This window comes from Nannospalax galili, unplaced genomic scaffold, assembly GCF_000622305.1.
Source record: "Nannospalax galili isolate Female #2095 unplaced genomic scaffold, S.galili_v1.0 scaffold46, whole genome shotgun sequence".
Classification (NCBI taxonomy): Eukaryota; Metazoa; Chordata; class Mammalia; order Rodentia; family Spalacidae; genus Nannospalax; species Nannospalax galili.
Genome location: NW_008355790.1, coordinates 3030513 through 3050022, shown reverse-complemented (window position 1 = coordinate 3050022; position 19510 = coordinate 3030513). Strand labels below are relative to the sequence as shown.

The 19510-nt window shown below is 37.3% G+C and overlaps 1 protein-coding gene across 29 annotated transcripts in view; it reads left to right on the top strand.

Annotated features, from left to right (window-relative positions):
• The window catches only part of LOC103750489 (sorbin and SH3 domain-containing protein 2), a 217381-nt gene that overhangs the window by 180655 nt on the left and 17216 nt on the right, over nt 1-19510 (top strand). For 26 of the 29 annotated variants that reach the window (XM_029556344.1, XM_029556354.1, XM_029556353.1 and 23 more), the window contains 5 exons: nt 5787-5875; nt 7197-7243; nt 10575-10689; nt 10775-10903; nt 13269-13469. In XM_029556344.1, the coding sequence (XP_029412204.1) occupies nt 5787-5875; nt 7197-7243; nt 10575-10689; nt 10775-10903; nt 13269-13469 (581 nt within the window). Of the gene's footprint in view, nt 1-1012; nt 2600-5786; nt 5876-7196; nt 7244-10574; nt 10690-10774; nt 10904-13268; nt 13470-19510 lie in introns of all 29 variants that reach the window. The other 3 variants (XM_029556367.1, XM_029556366.1, XM_029556368.1) reach the window with 1 other exon arrangement.

The window sequence follows — 19510 nt, the reverse complement described above, 5'->3', positions numbered from 1 at the left end:
TAATAATAATAATATTTCCATAGACATTCCATATTAAGGTCAAGTTCAGCTCTCTGCTATCAAATTGAAAATGATTTTTATAAATCCCTCTCCAGGAGAAAAAAATGATAAATACATTAACCGCTGGTGAAAGTTTTACATTAAATCCAGCTGTTATAAGGACACATGTTCTTATGAAAGTGAAGGTGAGAAATTAAAGAGGTGGTTTGCCCTGGGCTAGCCCAGTTGGTCACACCTTAATCCCTACACTCAGGAGGCTGAAGTAGGAAAACTGTCAAAAGCTTGAGGCCAACTTGGAGTATATAATGAATTTCTAGATCAGTCTGAGCTACAGAGTCTGAAGGAAAGGAAGAAAGGAAGGAAGGAAGGAAGGAAGGAAGGAAGGAAGGAAGGAAGGAAGGAAGGAAGGAAGATTGTTTAAAAAGACTCTTATTTTTACTTTAGAAAAATATTGACAGCTGTAGTTAACAACACTGTATTTTGCAACTTTGGGCAAAATCTTGTCTTGAACATTTTTCGACTCAATATCAATAAAAAATCATTTAGCATAGTTATGAGTGTTAATTAAATGTAAATTTACAGCTGCTTTTTACCTATCCATTATTATGAATCAAATAGGTTTCAAATCCTGTTCCTATTAGGTTGGTTAAGTCTGTAATACCTTAATTGTTAAACCTTTAAATTACTACCAGACCATGCTGTTAGCTTAATTGTGGTTTGGTCATGCCATGTTGTCAGATTATGCAGTAGAAATATGGGCATTAGCTAAATCTAGTGTATGTTTTGCATGATTTTGTTAACTATAATCGCTGCAAAAATTCATTTATTGAAAAATATTATCTTACATTCAAATTAGACTTTCCTTGGAAGCTGAAGCCACACGTGTGCAGTTTCTAGATTAGAGTTCTAACTGCCTTCCCTTTGCTGTGCTAATACTGACATGCTCTCCTTTCTGTGAAACTTTTAACTTCTCCAAATGTCTCTCTCCTGCCATGCTGCTCTGGATTGAAAGGTGGGGATGATAGCAAAGTATGTCCGTCCCTTTGCAGTTCCTCAGGGCTCAACAGCACCCCCTCCGGTGAGTTAGAGTACTGTAGCGCTTATAGACAGCATTTGGATGTCCCCCGGGACTCTCAAAGGGCCATCACTTTCAAGAATGGCTGGCAGATGGCCCGACAAAACGCGGAGATCTGGAGCAGCACCGAAGAGACTGTCTCCCCCAAAATCAAATCCCGTAGCTGTGACGATCTCCTGAACGATGATTGTGATAGCTTCCCAGACCCCCAAACCAAGTCAGAAAGTATGGGTTCCCTATTGTGTGAAGAGGACGCCAAAGACGGGTCCCCTATGACGTGGACTTCCCCCTACATCCAGGAGGTTTGTGGTAACGGCAGATCTAGGATCAGGCACAGGTCAGCCCACAACGCCCCAGGGTTCCTCAAAATGTACAAGAAAATGCACCGCATCAACCGCAAGGATTTGATGAATTCGGAGGTGATTTGCTCTGTGAAATCCAGAATAATGCAGTACGAAAAGGAACAGCAACACAGGGGTCTACTTCATGGGTGGGGCCAGTCTTCCACTGAGGAGGTGCCCAGGGACATGGTACCCACGCGCATTTCCGAATTTGAAAAACTGATTCAAAAGTCGAAGTCCATGCCCAATCTAGGAGATGAAATGTTGTCTCCTGTAACCCTAGAACCCCAACAAAATGGTTTGTGTCCCAAGAGGCGATTTTCCATTGAGTCTTTGCTAGAGGAAGAAACTCAAAGTAGACTCCCTTCTCAGGTTCAGCGAGGCTATAAGTCTAAAACCCTGGTGCCCATCCACATTGAAGTGACCAGCGAGGAGCAACCCAGGACTCATATGGAGTTTTCTGACAGTGACCAAGATGGAGTTGTGTCTGACCACAGTGACTACGTTCATGTGGAAGGGTCATCCTTCTGCAGTGAAAGTGATTTTGACCACTTTTCATTCACATCCTCTGAAAGTTTCTATGGATCCAGCCACCACCACCACCACCATCATCACCACCACCATCACCGACACCTTGTCAGCTCCTGTAAAGGCCGATGCCCCGCCTCCTACACTCGATTTACCACAATGTTAAAGCATGAAAGAGCTAGGCATGAGCATATTGACCAACCCAGAAGACAAGAAATGGACCCAGCCCTGTCTAAACTCGCATTTCTAGTCAGCCCCGTGCCTTTCCGGAGGAAAAAACATTTGACTCCCAAAAAACAGACTGAAAAGGCAAAATGCAAAGCCTCTGTAGTTGAGGCTCTGGACTCTGCCCTGAAAGACATCTGTGACCAAATTAAAGCTGAAAAGAGAAGAGGAAGCCTGCCAGACAACAGTATACTTCACAGGCTTATCAGTGAACTGTTGCCAGATACTCCTGAGAGGAATTCATCTCTTCATGCTCTGAAAAGGAGCCCTATGCACCAGCCTTTCCACCCACTGCCTCAAGATGGTGCTATTCACTGTCCACTGTACCAAAATGATTGTGGGAGAATGCCTCACAGTGCCTCTTTCCAAGACGTGGACACAACCAACAACTTCCACCCCCAGGACTATGATAGTGCCCTGGGGCTCCAAGGTGGATGAGCTTTTCTTTCTTTTTCCTTGTGATTCATATGCCCATCCTCCAGACATTCGTTTTCCATCTCCACATCTCATCACTCCTGAGCTGTGAGACCACTTGCGTCATTACATGTTGCAGAGCAAATCTGTGTTGTCCAAACATGTTTACTCAATAGTTACTGTTTGCCTGTGTAATATTTGAAATTCACGTGTTGGCTTAAAGTAATTATCAATTCACAAAAATTAACTCATTCAAAAGGAAAAGGAAAACTGTTTTTGTCACTTAATGTTAAGGTTAACACAATTGGTACATTGAGAAAAACAAAGGATTTGATGTGCCTTACACTGTTCACATTTATCTTTGCTTCTGTTGATACTGTGGAGCTTAATTCAAAGATTAGAATTTGGGGGCTGGAAAGATGGTGCAGCGGTTAAGAGCACTGACTGCTCTTGCAGACGACCCAGGTTCAATTCCCAGCACCCACATGGCAGCTAACAACCCTCTGTAACTCCAGTTCCAGAGGATCTGATGCCTTCCTATGACTTTCATAGGCATTGCACAACATGGGTGTACTCACACATATGCAGGCAATATACTCATACACATAAAACTAAAATTTAAAAAAAACAAAGAATTTTTAAACTCAGGTCCTACAATTGGAAATTTTCAGATCAAGATATGTCAAAATCCAATTTTTTAAACAAAACAGCTACCTTCTTCAGTTTTCTAATATCCTGAGATACTCAGCTCTCAAATTAAAAACAATATTTCCAAGGCAGAAATTATAATTAAATGTCCGTAACATCAGACATCTTTTGTTCATTTTTGTAAAATGAATCAAAGCCAACAGTTTAACAAACAGCCTTTTTATTGATTTTATGTTAACATTAAAACTCACAGCGTCTGTTCACATGGAAATGTACAGGAGCTGCTCCATCAAAGCATTCAGCAAGCAAAGCTGAATGTGTGATTAACAACTGTGAATAATTAAAGAGATCAGAATTTATTTAATAACTTTATCCATTTAGAGGACACATTGGAGAAAATTTTTGTGAATTATCTTTAAGCTATATAAAAGCACCATTTGTGTTCACTTTCTCTTTTCCATTACTTAATTTTCGTACTTTTTATTTCTGTTGAGACACTCATACTGAAATTTGGGTTAGACTAGGTTTAAAGTGACTCTCAACTGCATGTATTATAGATAAGTTTGAAAAGTGGTAACAAAAGGACAAATAACAAGTCAAACATATAGATGTTTATTAAGTGTCGACCTACATTTAAGATGCAGCCTTTTAATACGTTCATGTAGTTCTTAAGTGAATATACACTTGCTGCAGCTATCAAGAGGCCAGCAGGAACACTCCAGGCTCAGATGTGAGTGTCAACAGAGCAGCTTCTGTGCAGCAGTTCTATGAAGAGCTTTAGATACGTTATCTAATTAAACCGGAATAAATCAGTGTGACCGGTGTTATTGTAAACACTGTTTTACAACTGAGGGATTGAGGGCCAAGGAAGAAAAGACATTTTCTCATGGTTAGACAGATAATATGTAACACAAAGGGAATTCAAAGTCCTACTAACTCATAATTCAGAATGAAAAATATAATTTCTATGGACAAAGGAAACTATTCAAATTGCTGCAAAACAAAAATCAGAATAAGAATAGATAAGAATAATGTAATAGTATAATGAAATTTATTTATTTAATAAATTGCATAAATTAAAAATCCAATAAATAAATTGGATTTTTAATTGGCTTCTATTTATACTGAAACAAGTCAGAATCCAATTTTAAAACGCAATATTAACTAATTTCTTCAGTTTTCTGACACAGTAATATAAGTATCTCTCAATTTTATATGCAAATAGAGCCCCTTATTAAAACATGGCTTTTGCTGGGCATGGTGGTGCATGCCTTTAATCCCAGCACTCAGGAGTCAGAGGCGGGCAGATCTCTGTGAGTTCCAGGACAGCCAAGGCTACATTTTGACACTCTGTCTCAAAGGAAAAATGACTTTGAACAACTGGAAAATATACTCAACATAATTTCTAGAAAGCGTGAAAATAACTGAGTTTTACTTGAAATATTTCTGGCTATGTCACCTTCCTAAACCTACAGAATCTGGAATTCACAAACAACTCACAGAGATTTAAGACATGCACATTTGGATGTTATGCAACTGATATCCCACTTGTAAATCAATTCTTCCATACAGTCAAAGTAGTCAAACTTTTAAGCAGTGATTTATTCTTATGGTTCCAACATTTTTAAAAATTTCCCTGACAAATGGATGAAATAGATCTTATCTTAATGATTCACACTATTTATTAAAGAATTCAAAATTTTGACCCAGTTACACTGGCAAAATTCCATGATACTACTGGAATATTGCAGCCTCCAGTTACATTTCCACATACTAGTCACATAAATGTACTACTGGAGTGATATTCGCAATCAGAGTTTTCTAATGCAATTATTTATACTTTGCTTTAAAGTGAAAAAAACCTCAATATTTCATAAACAATTTTACAATTTTATATGAAGATTTCTGTTTATCCCTTTGTTTTCTGAAATAAATATTTACATTCACTTTCTGATTAGTTAGTTTATCATCTGAGTACAGGGGGAAACCATAAACGATATGGCAGCTTAAGATTCCATGAGTATTTAGAGGGGAGGAGGGAGGGAGAGAGAGAGGGAATCTAGCTATAGTTCGGTCATTATTATACTTTTTAATTTTCATTATTATTTCTCAAATCGTGTTCCACAAAACATTTGTTTCTACGATCTGGATTTACTTTCTGATTCTCCATCCTCTGTAGATGTTATGATGGTAAATACTTATACCTGGAAGCAAAAAGAATAGATGTAATAAGTATGGTAAAGTTGAGCACGAAAGAACTCCTACAACTGTGAACTGTCTACGCAAGGGATTGCACTATAATTAATTATAGATGTAATAATTATATTTCACATGTGATTAAAATATTTATTTGGATAGTTCTCCTTTCTAGATGTTCTTGTTTTGTGTGTCTTATATCATAGCTTTATAATTAGTTATGAGTTTTCCATCCATGTTCTCATTAGTGACATCTCTCCAAATTTGGGAGTATAATAGTTACTTCCAAAGAAAGTAGCTGAGCAACCTTGCTTTAATGAAGGGAAAACTCACTGGAGTTCACTTTATCCTTCTAATAGACCATGAGTCCCCGAGAAGTTACTCATCTACCTTGAGCGACTTGGGAAGAAGTGCACCGAGAGAAAGAAGAGGAACTCCAGAAAAAGAGGTGATCAGTTTAACAGAATTGGATTCCACTGTAGGACCTGCTGATAAGGCATTTGCCGACCAAATTTAGATCCCAAACCAGTGAAGAACTGACAGGAGCATGACAACTGCACGTCTAGGAACAGTTCTGCTTAGAGCCTGAGACTAGGACCTGAGCTAATGATTCCCTACTTAGAATCCAGCTAGGGCAGTAAGGCTTTTCTGAGTCTTGACATGGTACCCATAAATTAATAGTTGTGGTTCAGAGAGTTCTGAAACAGCTTGCTTTGTGAAAGGAGGAAGTTTCCAGTACGTATCTTGACTCACTGGCCTTAGAGAGAGCCCTAGCTCAACTATGTTGCAAACCAACACAAATCCTACACAAATACTTGTTGGCTTACTTTTGTTGAAGACACCTAAAAATAGTCTTTATCCATCCATCAAGTACTTATAGCGTTGAGAAGCATACACCATTGATTCCTGGCCCATAGCCCTGAGCCAAGGCTGAAGTATTTGTTCCTATTTTGGAAGCCATGAGGGTTTAATGGAAACTGAAACTGAACTTGTACTGACAGCCCTCCAGAAGGAGCGTACAGGTGTCTGAAATAGCCCAGTGCCTGTGGGATCCCATGAAGTCAGAAATTTCCCAAGTTTCTTGAAGCTCACTAGAATCACAGGGGAAGAAAACTGGGGTGAATGGATTACTGGTTGGTAGGGAAGAAAAGTCTGCTGTCACTAGCTATCTGGTACATTATGCCTCAAGTAGATCTCTGGGCTCCAAATCTGAGTAGAAGCATGAGTATCACTTCATAGCTAAAAGATGAGCCAAGGATTCGAAATTCTCTGGGAATGCAAGAAGACCATGCCTATATTTTTTTACCTCTAGGTAGCCTCTCAATGATAATTGGGCTATTCTTTTTTCCTGAATGGACATTTAGTGAAGGGTGTGATGACTTCCTTTATGTCTTTTGCTTCTTTGATTATGATTAAGATAGTTCTGTGAATCCACAAAACACAGAGCAATTGGCCCCCCACAATTATATTTGCGATAGTCAAAAACGACACATAGGACAGAATCCTCTGTGGGCATTTTATCTCATTATGATGTTAGTCTACTTTAGTTCCTGAAATGGAACTTAAGAAGGAAATCAGCTACCTTAGCCCCACGATAGCTTACTAATCTAAATGTAACACTAGCTGATATATTTATAAATTGCATGTAGGGCTTATATGTGTTTCATTGTTTCTTGATGTTCAATTTTACTTTTATTCATGTGAGGTTTCTTTCTTGTAGAAAAATCTAAAATGTTAAATTAGTGTCAACTGTTTACCTTCCTTTTCAGAAACTGCCTGCAAAAGCTGTCTATGATTTCAAAGCTCAGACATCTAAGTAAGTAGGATTAAAAACTCATATGATTGAACTTGGCTTTGACTATGTTGGTTACACTTTAAGAGATAAATATTGCAGTGGTATGTGTTACAAATAAGACTCAATTCCCAATTCTGTAATCCAGTTTAATCAGCCTGTTCCTTCAGAATTAACTGAGATAAGATAATTTTTTAGTTCAGTTGTGAGACACTGAGTCTTAAATTGCGTTAGGTATGTTAATAAAGCACAACTAATGTGGAAGAATAGGAAAACAATAAGAAATAAAGAATATTTATTTCTAGAATTTTTTTGTCAAGAATTAATTAAAAATAAAAAATGAGTAATTCAGTCTACCTAGCTGAGGGAACTTGATAGCATTTGTTTGTCCAGCTACACCAAGGGTGGTCTATGGGGTGGATGAGAATAACTGTGCATAGATATTCCTGTAGTGAAAGCATCTCTCAATGCTCAACGCTTAGAGATTTAATCAAAGTCTCTCCTGTGGTTCTTGAGCGCTGATGTTTCCATGGCCCTGTGATGCAGTCTTTTAGCCTGTTTCCTTTTTATAATATTTTATTATTTTTATTTCGTGTGTATGCATATAATGCCTGCACGTAAGTAGGTGCACCCATGTCATGCAGTGCCCACAGAGGTCAGAAGAGAGTGTCAGATCCCTTAGAACTGGAGTTACATAGAGTTGTTAGCTGCCATGTGGGTGCTAGGAACTGAATCTGGTCCTCTGTAAGAGTAGCCAGTGCTCTTAATCACTGAGCCATCTTCCAGCCCCTTAGGCTGTTTCTTTAGGAACTTTATCCAAAGGGCAAGGCAGATGGATGAGGAAGGCTAGTGCTGAGCACATGATAGACTTACATAGGAGGGAGTTTTCTAAAATCTTCCCTGGCCACGTTCACAGAACTTATTGAAGGAATTTAATCACCATTAGAATTCAACGTACTGAGTTTATTATACATCTCCACTAAATCACACTGTTGTTTAAACTGTATATGTATGTACATATATAATCAAAATATTTCAACAGAATTCAGTAGAATGCATCAAATTACCAGCAACTAATTCTAAAATCTGTGACAGAGGATATATGAAAAACAATATTGCTTAGAATTTGGTAATGCTAGTGACACAAGAAATTACCTAAGTAAGCAAAATTTCTAATTAAAAATTAAAATGTTAACTATGCTAAATGTGATGTTAAAAATAAAATTCTGGGCCAGTGAGATGGCTCAGCAGGTAAAGGTGCTTGCCACCAAGCCTGACAACCTGAGTTCAATCTCTGGGTCTCACATGGTGGAAGAAGAAAACCAATTCCCACAAGTTATTCTCTGACCTCCACATGAGATATGAGAGAGAGAGAGAGAGAGAGAGAGAGAGAGAGAGAGAATAAAAGCAAGCTTCAAAGAGGAAGTGGCTGGACTGTGACTGTCCTGCTGGACTTTCCCGCCTGCCAGGCCCCTCACCTTATGCCACTCTTCTAAAGTGTCCTGATGAGGATCTGGAATCTTGCCCCTCTGTGGGAGAGAGGCCATGGCAGTGCCTGTGTCAAAGGCTGTTTTTCACAAAAGGCATGACTGGCTCTTTCTAAACTAATAAAATCTGGTTGTATAAGCCTTCAGCAAAGTGATTTAATAACTGCATAGGAGCTACCTTATAACTTCAGTTAAGAAAAAGAACTGATTCCTAGAAATAGATTGATCTTGTTGCAACTTAATGATACTCCCCTGTGCTTCTCTCAAAGATGTAAAGCAAAGTCATCTGTCGTCTACAATGTAGTGCTCTATTTGACACAAAAATAAGGGTGACAAATGACTTAAGCAACTTTAAAAGGCTCCCATGCCCAAGCAGCACTGAAGACTGCAGAACAAGCTGCATTTAAGTCATTTTAATTATTACATGTGAATGCTTTTTATACATAATAATAGTAAGATATGTATCTGTTTTAAATAAATGTGCATTTTAAAAATTATTTTTCATTAATAAGCTGAAGGTCATGATTATATACAGTTAAGTAACTCACCAAACTTAACATCTCAATTCTTCTTTTTTTTTTTCTTTTTTTTTTTTTTTTTTTTTTTTTTTTTGTCTTTTTGAGACAGGGTCTCTGTGTAGCCCCAGCTGGCTTGGAACTCACTATGTAGACCAGGCTGGCCTCGAACTCACAGAGATCCGCCTACCTCTGCCTTCCATGTGCTGGGACTGAAGGTGAGCACCACCATGTCCGGCTCACATCTCAACTTTTAAATGAGAGAAAAAAGTAACATTTCATTTCCTAGAGGTCATCAATAGCCACTGTTGAAAAATGAAAATTTTAAAACAGAGCAAGTTTATCAAAATGGGACTCTAGCTCTGAGATGAAAGGGACATAGTTTTAAAACCTGGAGAATAAGGCAGCTTTCCTTTTTCTGTGTCTATCCAAAAATTTAAATGCATGTCTATATAAGTAGAAAAGATCTATTTCATATTTAAAAGGAAAAGAGTAGTTGTCTATGATTTCCATATATATTCAAAAAAATTTCCAACAAGATAGTGGGGCTCTTGGGGAGAGATGTAAATCAACTGCCCTCCAGCGAGCTTAATTGTGGAAACAAAGAAAAACTGATAACAATAGTGGGGGAGAATTGTTCAAAGTGAAAATGTCTTACGATTTTAAAATACCTAATATCAAACGTTTAGAAACAGTCAAAATGGAAAAATGGACTTCCTATCCTTAAATATTTTTTAAAACAAAATATATAAAGGATAACAAGCATTTTTGCATGCCTTTGTATGTCAAATATATTTTTGTTAGTCATCATCAGAATAAAAACAATGATTTTTTTTCAGCTATACCAAATAAATTCCTTATCAAAACATTGAAATAGCTATCAATTAATTTCAGAAGTCTATAAATTATGTATTTTCTGGTGCTGGGAGTTCTGTTCTTCCTTGTTTTAAGCTTTAGCATGTAAAAAGCAGGTAGGTGATTAGATAACCAAAAAATTCACTACGAAAATTTTTTTAAAAAGAACAGACCAATCCGTCATTTTGCAAGCTTCAGAATACATCAACTATAAACTAGCAAGGTCATAATAATCTGTCTTCTCTTCCAAATTTCATATCATAGAGGATGTGATTTATACAGGGTGTGATATGCACTTGCTCTCTTCAAAAATTCTTTCCAAACTTGTGTTATACGCAAATTCCAGAAATTTTCAAGGAAAATCTTATCTAATTGAAATTGGCAGCTGTTTACATGTGGGAAATGTATTTCCCAGAAAAATATAAACCTAAAGAGGGGGTTGATCTTAAGAATAATTGCTATGCATCCAGAAAAATCCATTAAATACGTCTCTTCCAGAGAGCTGTCATTTAAGAAAGGAGATACTGTCTATATCCTCAGGAAAATAGATCAAAACTGGTACGAGGGAGAGCATCATGGAAGAGTGGGCATTTTCCCAATCTCATACGTAGAGGTACGTCCTTTCTCCTTACTTTCTGAAAGGTGTTATTTCAAAAGTTATCAGAAATTCAAGAACCAATGACTGCTTTCCTTTATAGAAACTAACACCTCCAGAAAAAACACAGCCCGCAAGACCACCTCCCCCAGTCCAGCCTGGAGAGATTGGAGAAGCTATAGCCAAATATAATTTCAACGCAGACACAAACGTTGAGCTCTCACTAAGAAAGGTAACCAGCTGCATTCTTCATTGTGCCTTCTAAGTGACTGTAAATTTCCATCCAAAGTAGATTGATTGGTTTTTTGTTTTTCTTTTTTTAGACCTTTTTGGGTGTTTTCTACAAAGGACTTGTAGGATTGCCCAGAATCACTGTTACCTCTGGTCCCTGTGTCCTTCCAAAAGAGATTCCAAGGCTGCAAAGTTCTAAACTTTAGTGTAGTTAGCAGCTTAGTCTACTTAGCAGGACCCTGGATCCTCTCCAAGGGTGTCTCAGCTGGTTATTAAGGAGCATGTATGGGAACCCTAAGGAGAGAAAGCTTCTTAATTAAAATACTTCAAATAGCAATCCGCTGCCTTGTTACTACATCTTTTAAAGTAGCCCAACATTTGCTTTACTCTAGCTTAGAATCAAAGAGTGGTCTTAAGGTAATGAAGACACTTCCTCTCTGGGGGCCTTTCTGAAGCCATCTATGCAATTTCATTTCCTTGATCAACCTTCTCTAGGCCTCCTGGCTGATCCAAGTCTCTCTAGCACCCTATCCAATACCAGTAGCTTGTCTTCACAATATTAAAAGGAGCTCTTTTAACTTGCTCTCCTCCATACTTGAGATTGACAAATGAAGCATTTTCTTTGTTTTCTAGACAATGACATATATTTGTTTGAGCAACCAGTTCTCCAAAGAACACAGAACAGTTGGTAATATTAATCAGGGTGGTCTAGAACATCCTATGCCTACTGATGTACTCCTTGGTCGGCACACTGAGGGTGATTCCACAATTCAGGTTCTGGCAGAAGCTGATCTCATCCACTTCTTTTATGCCTAATTCTGCATCATTAGCCAGTTCTCTACAACCCTTCACTCTTTACTGCTTAACACAGAAAACCACATAGCATCACACAAGCTCTACCATATTTTGCTCTATACTTTAAAGAAAGGTTTTCCCAGTGCCTCTCACAACCTAGCCAGCAACTGCCTATTCTGGGTGTATTAGAAAATCATCGCACTTTGGAGATTTGGGGAGATTCTCTCCTCTTCAATATGCTTTGTTCTGTAGTCATGGGGCATATTAAACCAACCATCCAGTACTCTGAGGAAAAGAGGACCTTTGGGGGACTGGCACTGAAAAGGGCTCCCTACTCTGCTGAAGCTAATGATTGGGTGTCACCTCCTTCTATCAGATCAAGTTCCCCAAAGTTCTGTATCACCTGCTAGACACAGCTGTAGGTTTTACTCTTTAACCACAGCTTGCTGATTTAGTTGTGGGTCATGTGTGGTATATTAGTTACTTTTCTGTTGCTGCAATAGAAACACCATAACCAAGGGAACCTAAAAAGGGAACAGTTTATTTGAGCTTACAGTCCATCATTGCCGGGAGGCATGGCAAGAAGAGGTGGCTGGAGGAGAGCAGAAGCTAAACTATCCCATCTTCAAGCAGGCACAGGAAGCAAGAGAATGACTCAAGATCTGGCTAGGCTTAAGAACTCTCTAAGCCTGCCTTCAGAGAAGTGCTTCCTCCAACATGGTCATACCTTCTAAGACCTCCCAAAACAACACCACCAACTGGGGACAAAATGTTCAAATACTTAGAGCCTATGGGGGACATTCGCATTCAAACCACCACATGTGGTTTATAATTAGAGCTTAAATTGAGTTCTCTGGTCTTGACCTGGTCGTTGCAGGAAGCATAATAGTGATTGTAGAACATTCTACTATTGTAAAAAGCAAAGATTCTATTCAAATGCTTAGTGGCCAGAATGTGTAGCCACTCACCAACCAAATGGATGCTGGTGTTTCACTATCCTGATCAGAGCAAGGGAAGGGTGGGTCAATCTTCTCCACAGCTATGGATGGTCTAAGATGCCATCTTTGCCTCATCCTTTTCATTCATTCTTTGTCACTTCTCAACATATGTGGATTAAAGAAGGAAAATGATATATCATTCAGTGTTATTCCTTTGAGAGGCTGGCTTCTGTGACCCATTAGGAAGATTCACTTTCCTCTTCCTGAAGGTGATTCCATTAATTCAGGCAGAGATTAGATGATATTACTGTCATTAAGATGGTACTTTTTATACAGTCTGCTTTTTGAAATAAGTCCCACAAATTATTTCATATAGTAGCAGTATGAAACATAAATAGGCCCATTCACGTTAACCAAGGCTCCTTAGAACCCTAATGTCATAAACAGATGGTTTAATTGCATATGTGCTGATAATCTGTGTTCTTCTAGTAAGCACTTATATTCCCTTGATGATGTACATACTGGAAGTGTAAAGCTTTCCCAAATGGAAAACTATTGTTTATCAGAAAACAATGGCAATTACACTTTTATATTATTGTGTCTTTACTTACATTTTCGTATTGCTGATTACAGGGTGATAGAATTATTCTTCTTAAAAGAGTTGATCAAAACTGGTATGAAGGTAAAGTTCCAGGAACCAACAGGCAAGGCATCTTCCCTGTTTCCTATGTAGAAGTCATCAAGAAGAACCCAAAAGGTGCTGAAGATTACCCTGACCTTCCAATACCCCACAGCTACTCTAGTGATAGAATTCACAGCCTAAGTTCCAACAAGGTAAGAAGCTATTCTATCATATTCATGTTATACTTGTGATCCTGGAGTATGATAATTGATATGTGATTTGTAGATACTAGACCACTCATCTATTGCAAATTACATTTACACACATATGCATTCCAGTCAGTAAATATGAGTTTATTTCCCTCAAGTAAGTAGTGGCATAAAGGTTTAATGCTTCTTTTTGCTAATTCCATTTTCAAGTTAAAGTATAGAAAGGGAAAGAAAATATCATATCATAAACCTTTATTGATACATATCTGTACTTCTGTGTGTGTATATATATAAACAATATTTTTCTGAAAGTTGGTTTTTATATGTGTAAATTTATTTGTATCATATAATTATAGAAATAAATATGTGCATTTGTATATGTCAACATAATTACAATATGTGTAGAAATATGTATAACACATAGCATAAAATGGTATATATACACATTACACATATATATGTATACCAAAATGGTATATCTAAAGAATATATAATTAATAATTATTTGGTAGACAAACTTCTATAAAAGACTTGGGGCACTTTCTACACTGATGTAGCTAACCATTATCTTTAAGTTAGGGCCTGTAATTACATTTGATAATTAGATTTTATGAAAGTATAGATTATTAGAAGTCTTCACATTCGTTTCATTATTTTAGGGCCACAAATTCTGCTGTTTCACTTCAGCTAGTTGCTAAAGAGGATTATCTTTCTCAATAAACAATATAAGGGCTTTCCTTCTTGAATAGGTTAATTAGGAAGGCCATCCCCCAACTTCCTTTATTCACAATATCATTTTTCTGTTAAATATGCTTTATGGATATATTTAGGGGTTTCTTTCTCCTTGTCATTAATTTCAAAGTATAAAATTTTAAATCATCGATGAATCACTTTCAAAATATTGTTAAACACTTCCAATATTTAAAGCAATGTATGTAGTTGTATAATATGTTTGTCGTTTTAATTGAGATAAAAAATAGAACACGGAAAAATAGACCATTAACATTGTGAAAGTGTGAAGTGACTTCATGTTCAAAATCGAGACCATTTCAAGATAGTGTTCCCAGGAACTTAAGCCACTACTAGAAAATGGGTCCTAGAAGGATTTGCCTAAGTAAATAACATAAATATATCTTAAGAGACATTTTCCTTTAAGAGGGCTAAGGTTTGTTATTCTCTTCATTCTCATCATCACCGAAGACAAGGTTTAGTTATGAGTAATAACTCTCAGTTCTCTATCACTGAATAACTGGACAGTTTGGTACTACCCAAATGTGCTCGCTTGATTATGAAGTTTCCAAAATCTTTTTAAATGTATTTCATTTGCTACCAAAATTTAACATTTATAAATCAGCATTCTTCTTTCAGTAGTTCCTTCTGATAAGGGGAAAAGATAAGACTCTTCATCCAACCATATGTATTTTTAATCTACCATCTATTCATCTTAAAAGAACTGCCAGGTGGAGCTCAAGTGACTGAACCTTTAAATAAAATGATAACAGGAAAAAAAAGCATGTATCTACAATTCTTACTTAGCATTTAAGAATGTCTTCCATATGCCCTAATTAACAATGGAAATGAAATATTTTAGATCACAACATTTTAATATTTTCTATGAGTATGTTTTAAAATCTCAATTTTTATAATATCAAATTTTAAATGGAGGAATGCACAAATATCACTAATAACCAATTGGCATCTTATTCCCACTGATATGAAAAAGTATGTTGAAGTTTATGTCCAAAATTTGAACGACGTCCCAGTTTCACTTAAACTGGTTTTCCATTCTATGATCTCATTGGCTTAATAAAGAAAATTCCTATAGTGTTGCCCTGAATCATTTTCAGAAAAAATAAATATGGACTTTTAAATGGTGAGATCCAAAATAACCTAAAAGACGCATTTATTTTCTAACTGATACTTGTAAATAGAGTAATAAATACATTGATGACTTTTGAATCACTCTTTGGCAAATTCAAATCACATTTCCTGACATATTGCTATTTTAAGGCAGGCTCAAATGTAAGTTAATATCATTTCTGATTTTAGTACAATAAAATCCAGTTCTAATGTTTCTGTAAGATGAAATAATTTTAATTTGTATTATAGATATATTTTTGTAACATAAGTATCCCTTAAGAAAACTATACTTAATTTAATTCCTATTATAAACAATCCTATTGTAAAGCTTTTTGCTCTTTTAACCTGTGAATACATATAGTGGTGATTACGGGGGCAATGGCTGTATATCAGTAGTAGACAGCAATAATGACAGTGGCTGTGAGGATGATGGTGAACTCAAGAAAGCGTTCTTAGGCACGTAATATTCCTGCTACATGAGAGAAAGTAAAAATATTCATCTGGAGTTACTATCAATTTCACACATTTTCAAAACTGAATTACTAAGACCAAGTCTAACACTTTCACGGTTCATTACAAGTGTAAAATGGAATTTTATCCAATAAGAGAACTCCTATAGACCATGAAGGGAGACAAGTAATTTATGTCTTATTAATTAAGCTGGGTGTGGTGGTGCACGTCTTTAATCCCAGCACTGGGAGGCAGAAGCAGGCACATCTCTGTGAGTTTAAGGTCAGCGAGGTCTACATAGTGAGTTCAGGCCAGCTGGGGCTACAAGGAGACCCTGTCTCAAAAAGACAAAAAAAAAAAAAAAAAATTCAGCATCCTCAGGATGGGTATGACCATCAAATGGTCACAAAACTCATGAACAACAATATTTTGTATCAGTGACTAAGCAGCCTCAGATCTTGAATCTTGTACTGAAATGCTCACATGAATTTTGTTATACTTTATGAAACATATGGCACCCCATTATGAGATTACATAATATTTCCTTGGAAAATTAAATAAGTTCAACCTAATATCCCATTCTTGTGACTGGGATGGGGAGCCCCTGTGCACTTAGATCTAAGGAAGCTCAAAGTCTAAGAGTGCTGGCTGCCACATGAGGCACAGTTCTAAACAGTCAACCAGGAAGTGCATCTCCAGCAACGTCTTCTTGAAAACTGTCTCACAAGCCAAAGTCAACTGTCTGGGAAGCTGTGAAGTAAAAAGTCATCCTGCAGACTGTCTCACAAAGCCATCCCCCAGGCTCTCTCACAACCTTTATATGCATAACATGCAGCGTTGTGCTTCCTGTCCAGCAAGGATATAGCAGTGTCTTGAAAGTTATAAGGCAGCACTACTAGAAGTATTCCTGAATTTGCATAAAAATTTATCTTTGCTGTTTCATTTCAAGTATTCAAAATGAATCAATAGTATTAAAATATAAAGAAGGATATTTTACATTAGGAGATTAAGCTTCGTAACTTCTATTCTTTAGGCTTACATAAAACATCAAGCTTCTGAGAATGAGGCCTTACAAATTTGCTCTGTCAACATCTTATGTTCCCTTATGAGTAAACATTTACTTTGGATGTTTGTAAACTTTAAAGCATTGGTTTGTAAGTCTAGTTTCATTTTGATCTTAGGTCTCTATGTTTAAAAGATATTTCTCAGAACTTATTTTCTTCGACATATGTTCTTGTATAAAGTCTAAAATACTTTACACATGTAAATGAAGAAGTTGTGAAAGTCCAAAAGACTAAGCACTGCTGCCGGAATAACAGTTAATAAATTCAGAGGAAAAAGAAGCTTAGTTATTAGTTTCTGTTTTGTATTAACAACCTTCAGAGATATTTCAATATACATGAAAGAGTTAATGTAGCCTAAAAGAGATAGACTGATATTAAATATCTTAAATTACTGTCTGGCCTCATGGTCTCTATGGTAACTTTATCTTCTCATTTGATACTTGATGTCTCTTTCAAAACTAATAGTGTTTCATTGCTCAAGTAAGTTTTTCAATTAACTTAAGGATTTTACATATTTAAATTTCAAAAAAAATCTAGATATCTTCCAAATATCTTCAGTCTATTTCTATGCTACACCAGAAAATCGTTTCTGTATTTATTATCATGCCCATCCTGCATTTCTCTGTCTCTGTATTTTTGTGCATTATCATTATTTTCTTTGCTTTTCTGACTTCATAATTCCTGCTCGTTTCTAAGTTGGCTTCCAGTGAACCAGCCCCTCCTTCTGTGCACAATGCTCTGCATGGCTCAGAGAAAGAAGTCCTCCAGGGAACCGCCCAGAAGGGGCTATCCCTGACAGACTGGTGTCTACCAGCAAACCCATTGGTCCCAACACCATCTTCTTTTCTGGACAATTTCTTGGATGAACTAGAGCAGTTTAGTGCTTTAACCTTACCAGCTGACCAAGCCAAACCAAATGTCCCAGACAAAATCATCCTTGATATTAAGGAGAAACCTTTTCCTGTCCTCTCACTGCCTCCAGCATCTTTACCAGTCGAATCACCTCATTGTCTGTTACCTTTCTCCCACTCAAGCATGACCTCAGCTGTAACCGAGACTTATGATGCGGTGCCACTTCAGGATCCCATAAAGAGCACTCACAGCCAGCTTGCATATTTGAATAGAATGAGAAAGGGCTTTTCAGACCCTACAAAGATTCTTGAAGTCCTAGGTGATAAATTTGTGGCCTCTTCATGCGCCAATGTGGCTGCCTTGCCTATAACTCTCCCGGTCATTGGAGAAGAAGAGGAAGATATCCATGAGGGGGTTCCATACCAAAAATGGCTGCCGAGATCTCAAGAGCAGGATGCCTGGTGGTATGACCACAACAGTACAGAGATGACTCCAAAACTGCACATCGAGGAGGAGGAAGAAGATGAGAACCCTGACTGTTTAGAATACCCACTAGGCACCTCCACAAACCCTAAGATCCCCAAGGAAGAGAGCAATGTGGCAAAAACCAGTAATGAGGTATTTTAATTTTGCCTAATTACTGGGGAACTAATCAGTCTTACAATTAGCCAGGAGAATTAATCGTATTACTAAACATCTACTTTTGACACTGCCTTTACAGGTTTCTTTATGAGGAGCATAAGCATTGGCAAGTCAGGGATGGAAGGAACATGAAAACAGAGTGGTTTAATAAAATGATGTAAACATGTAGGATACAATTCCACTACCCCATTCATCACTATCAACTGAAAACTTAAATCTTTAAACGTTATACATGGTTCTCTTTGAAGAGCACTGGCTGCTCTTGCAAAGGACCTTGATTAGATTCCCAGCACACATATGGTAGCTAACAGCTATCTGTAACTCCAGCTCCAGGGGATATGACACCCTCTTCTGGTCTCCATGGGCAATGCAGGCATGGGTGCACTTACATACATGCAAGCAAAACACTCTACACATAAAAATAAAAGGCTGGGAGTGGAGGTGCACATCTTTAATCCCAGCACTTGGGAGGCAGAGGCAGGTCTACATAGTGAGTTTCAGGTTAGCTGGGGCTATAGGAAGACCCTGTTTTAATAAATTAATTAAGTAGTTAATTAATTAAACCTTATACAGTCTTTCTAGTATTCTAAAATAAATCATACAGTTTTTCTAATATTCCAACATGAATAATGACAGATAATGCCTAACACTTAATGTTGGGCAGTATTCTAAGAACTCTTTAATTTTCAAAACCCACAGAGCTGAAAAAATTATTATTTCCCACTTTAGAGATGAGGAAACTGATAGAAAAATTCTATGAATTCCAGGATGGGAAAACAATGAACTTTGATTATGATGGTACTCTGCAAAAAAGATAAATGGCATAAATAAAGTATAAGGTCAAACAACTAAGACAGTGCTCCAGTCTCCTTTTGACTCTTCTGAAAAGGTTGTTGTCTTCAGGTTGGTAACTACCTAAGAATTGGGTCCCTGCATCTTCATCTTACAAAGGACCTCAGTAGTGGTTTTAATCAGTAAAGGGAGAGAATGACCTGAACTTTAAGCTTATAAAATTCTCTTTTTAAAAACAAACTAGGTGATCTCTCAAATGTGAATTTTTTTTTGGGGGGGGGTAGTAGTTTTAAGAAAGGGTCTCCCTATAGCCCCAGCTAGCCTGAAACTCACTATGTAGACCAGGCTGGTCTTGAACACACAGAGATCCACCTGCCTCTGCCT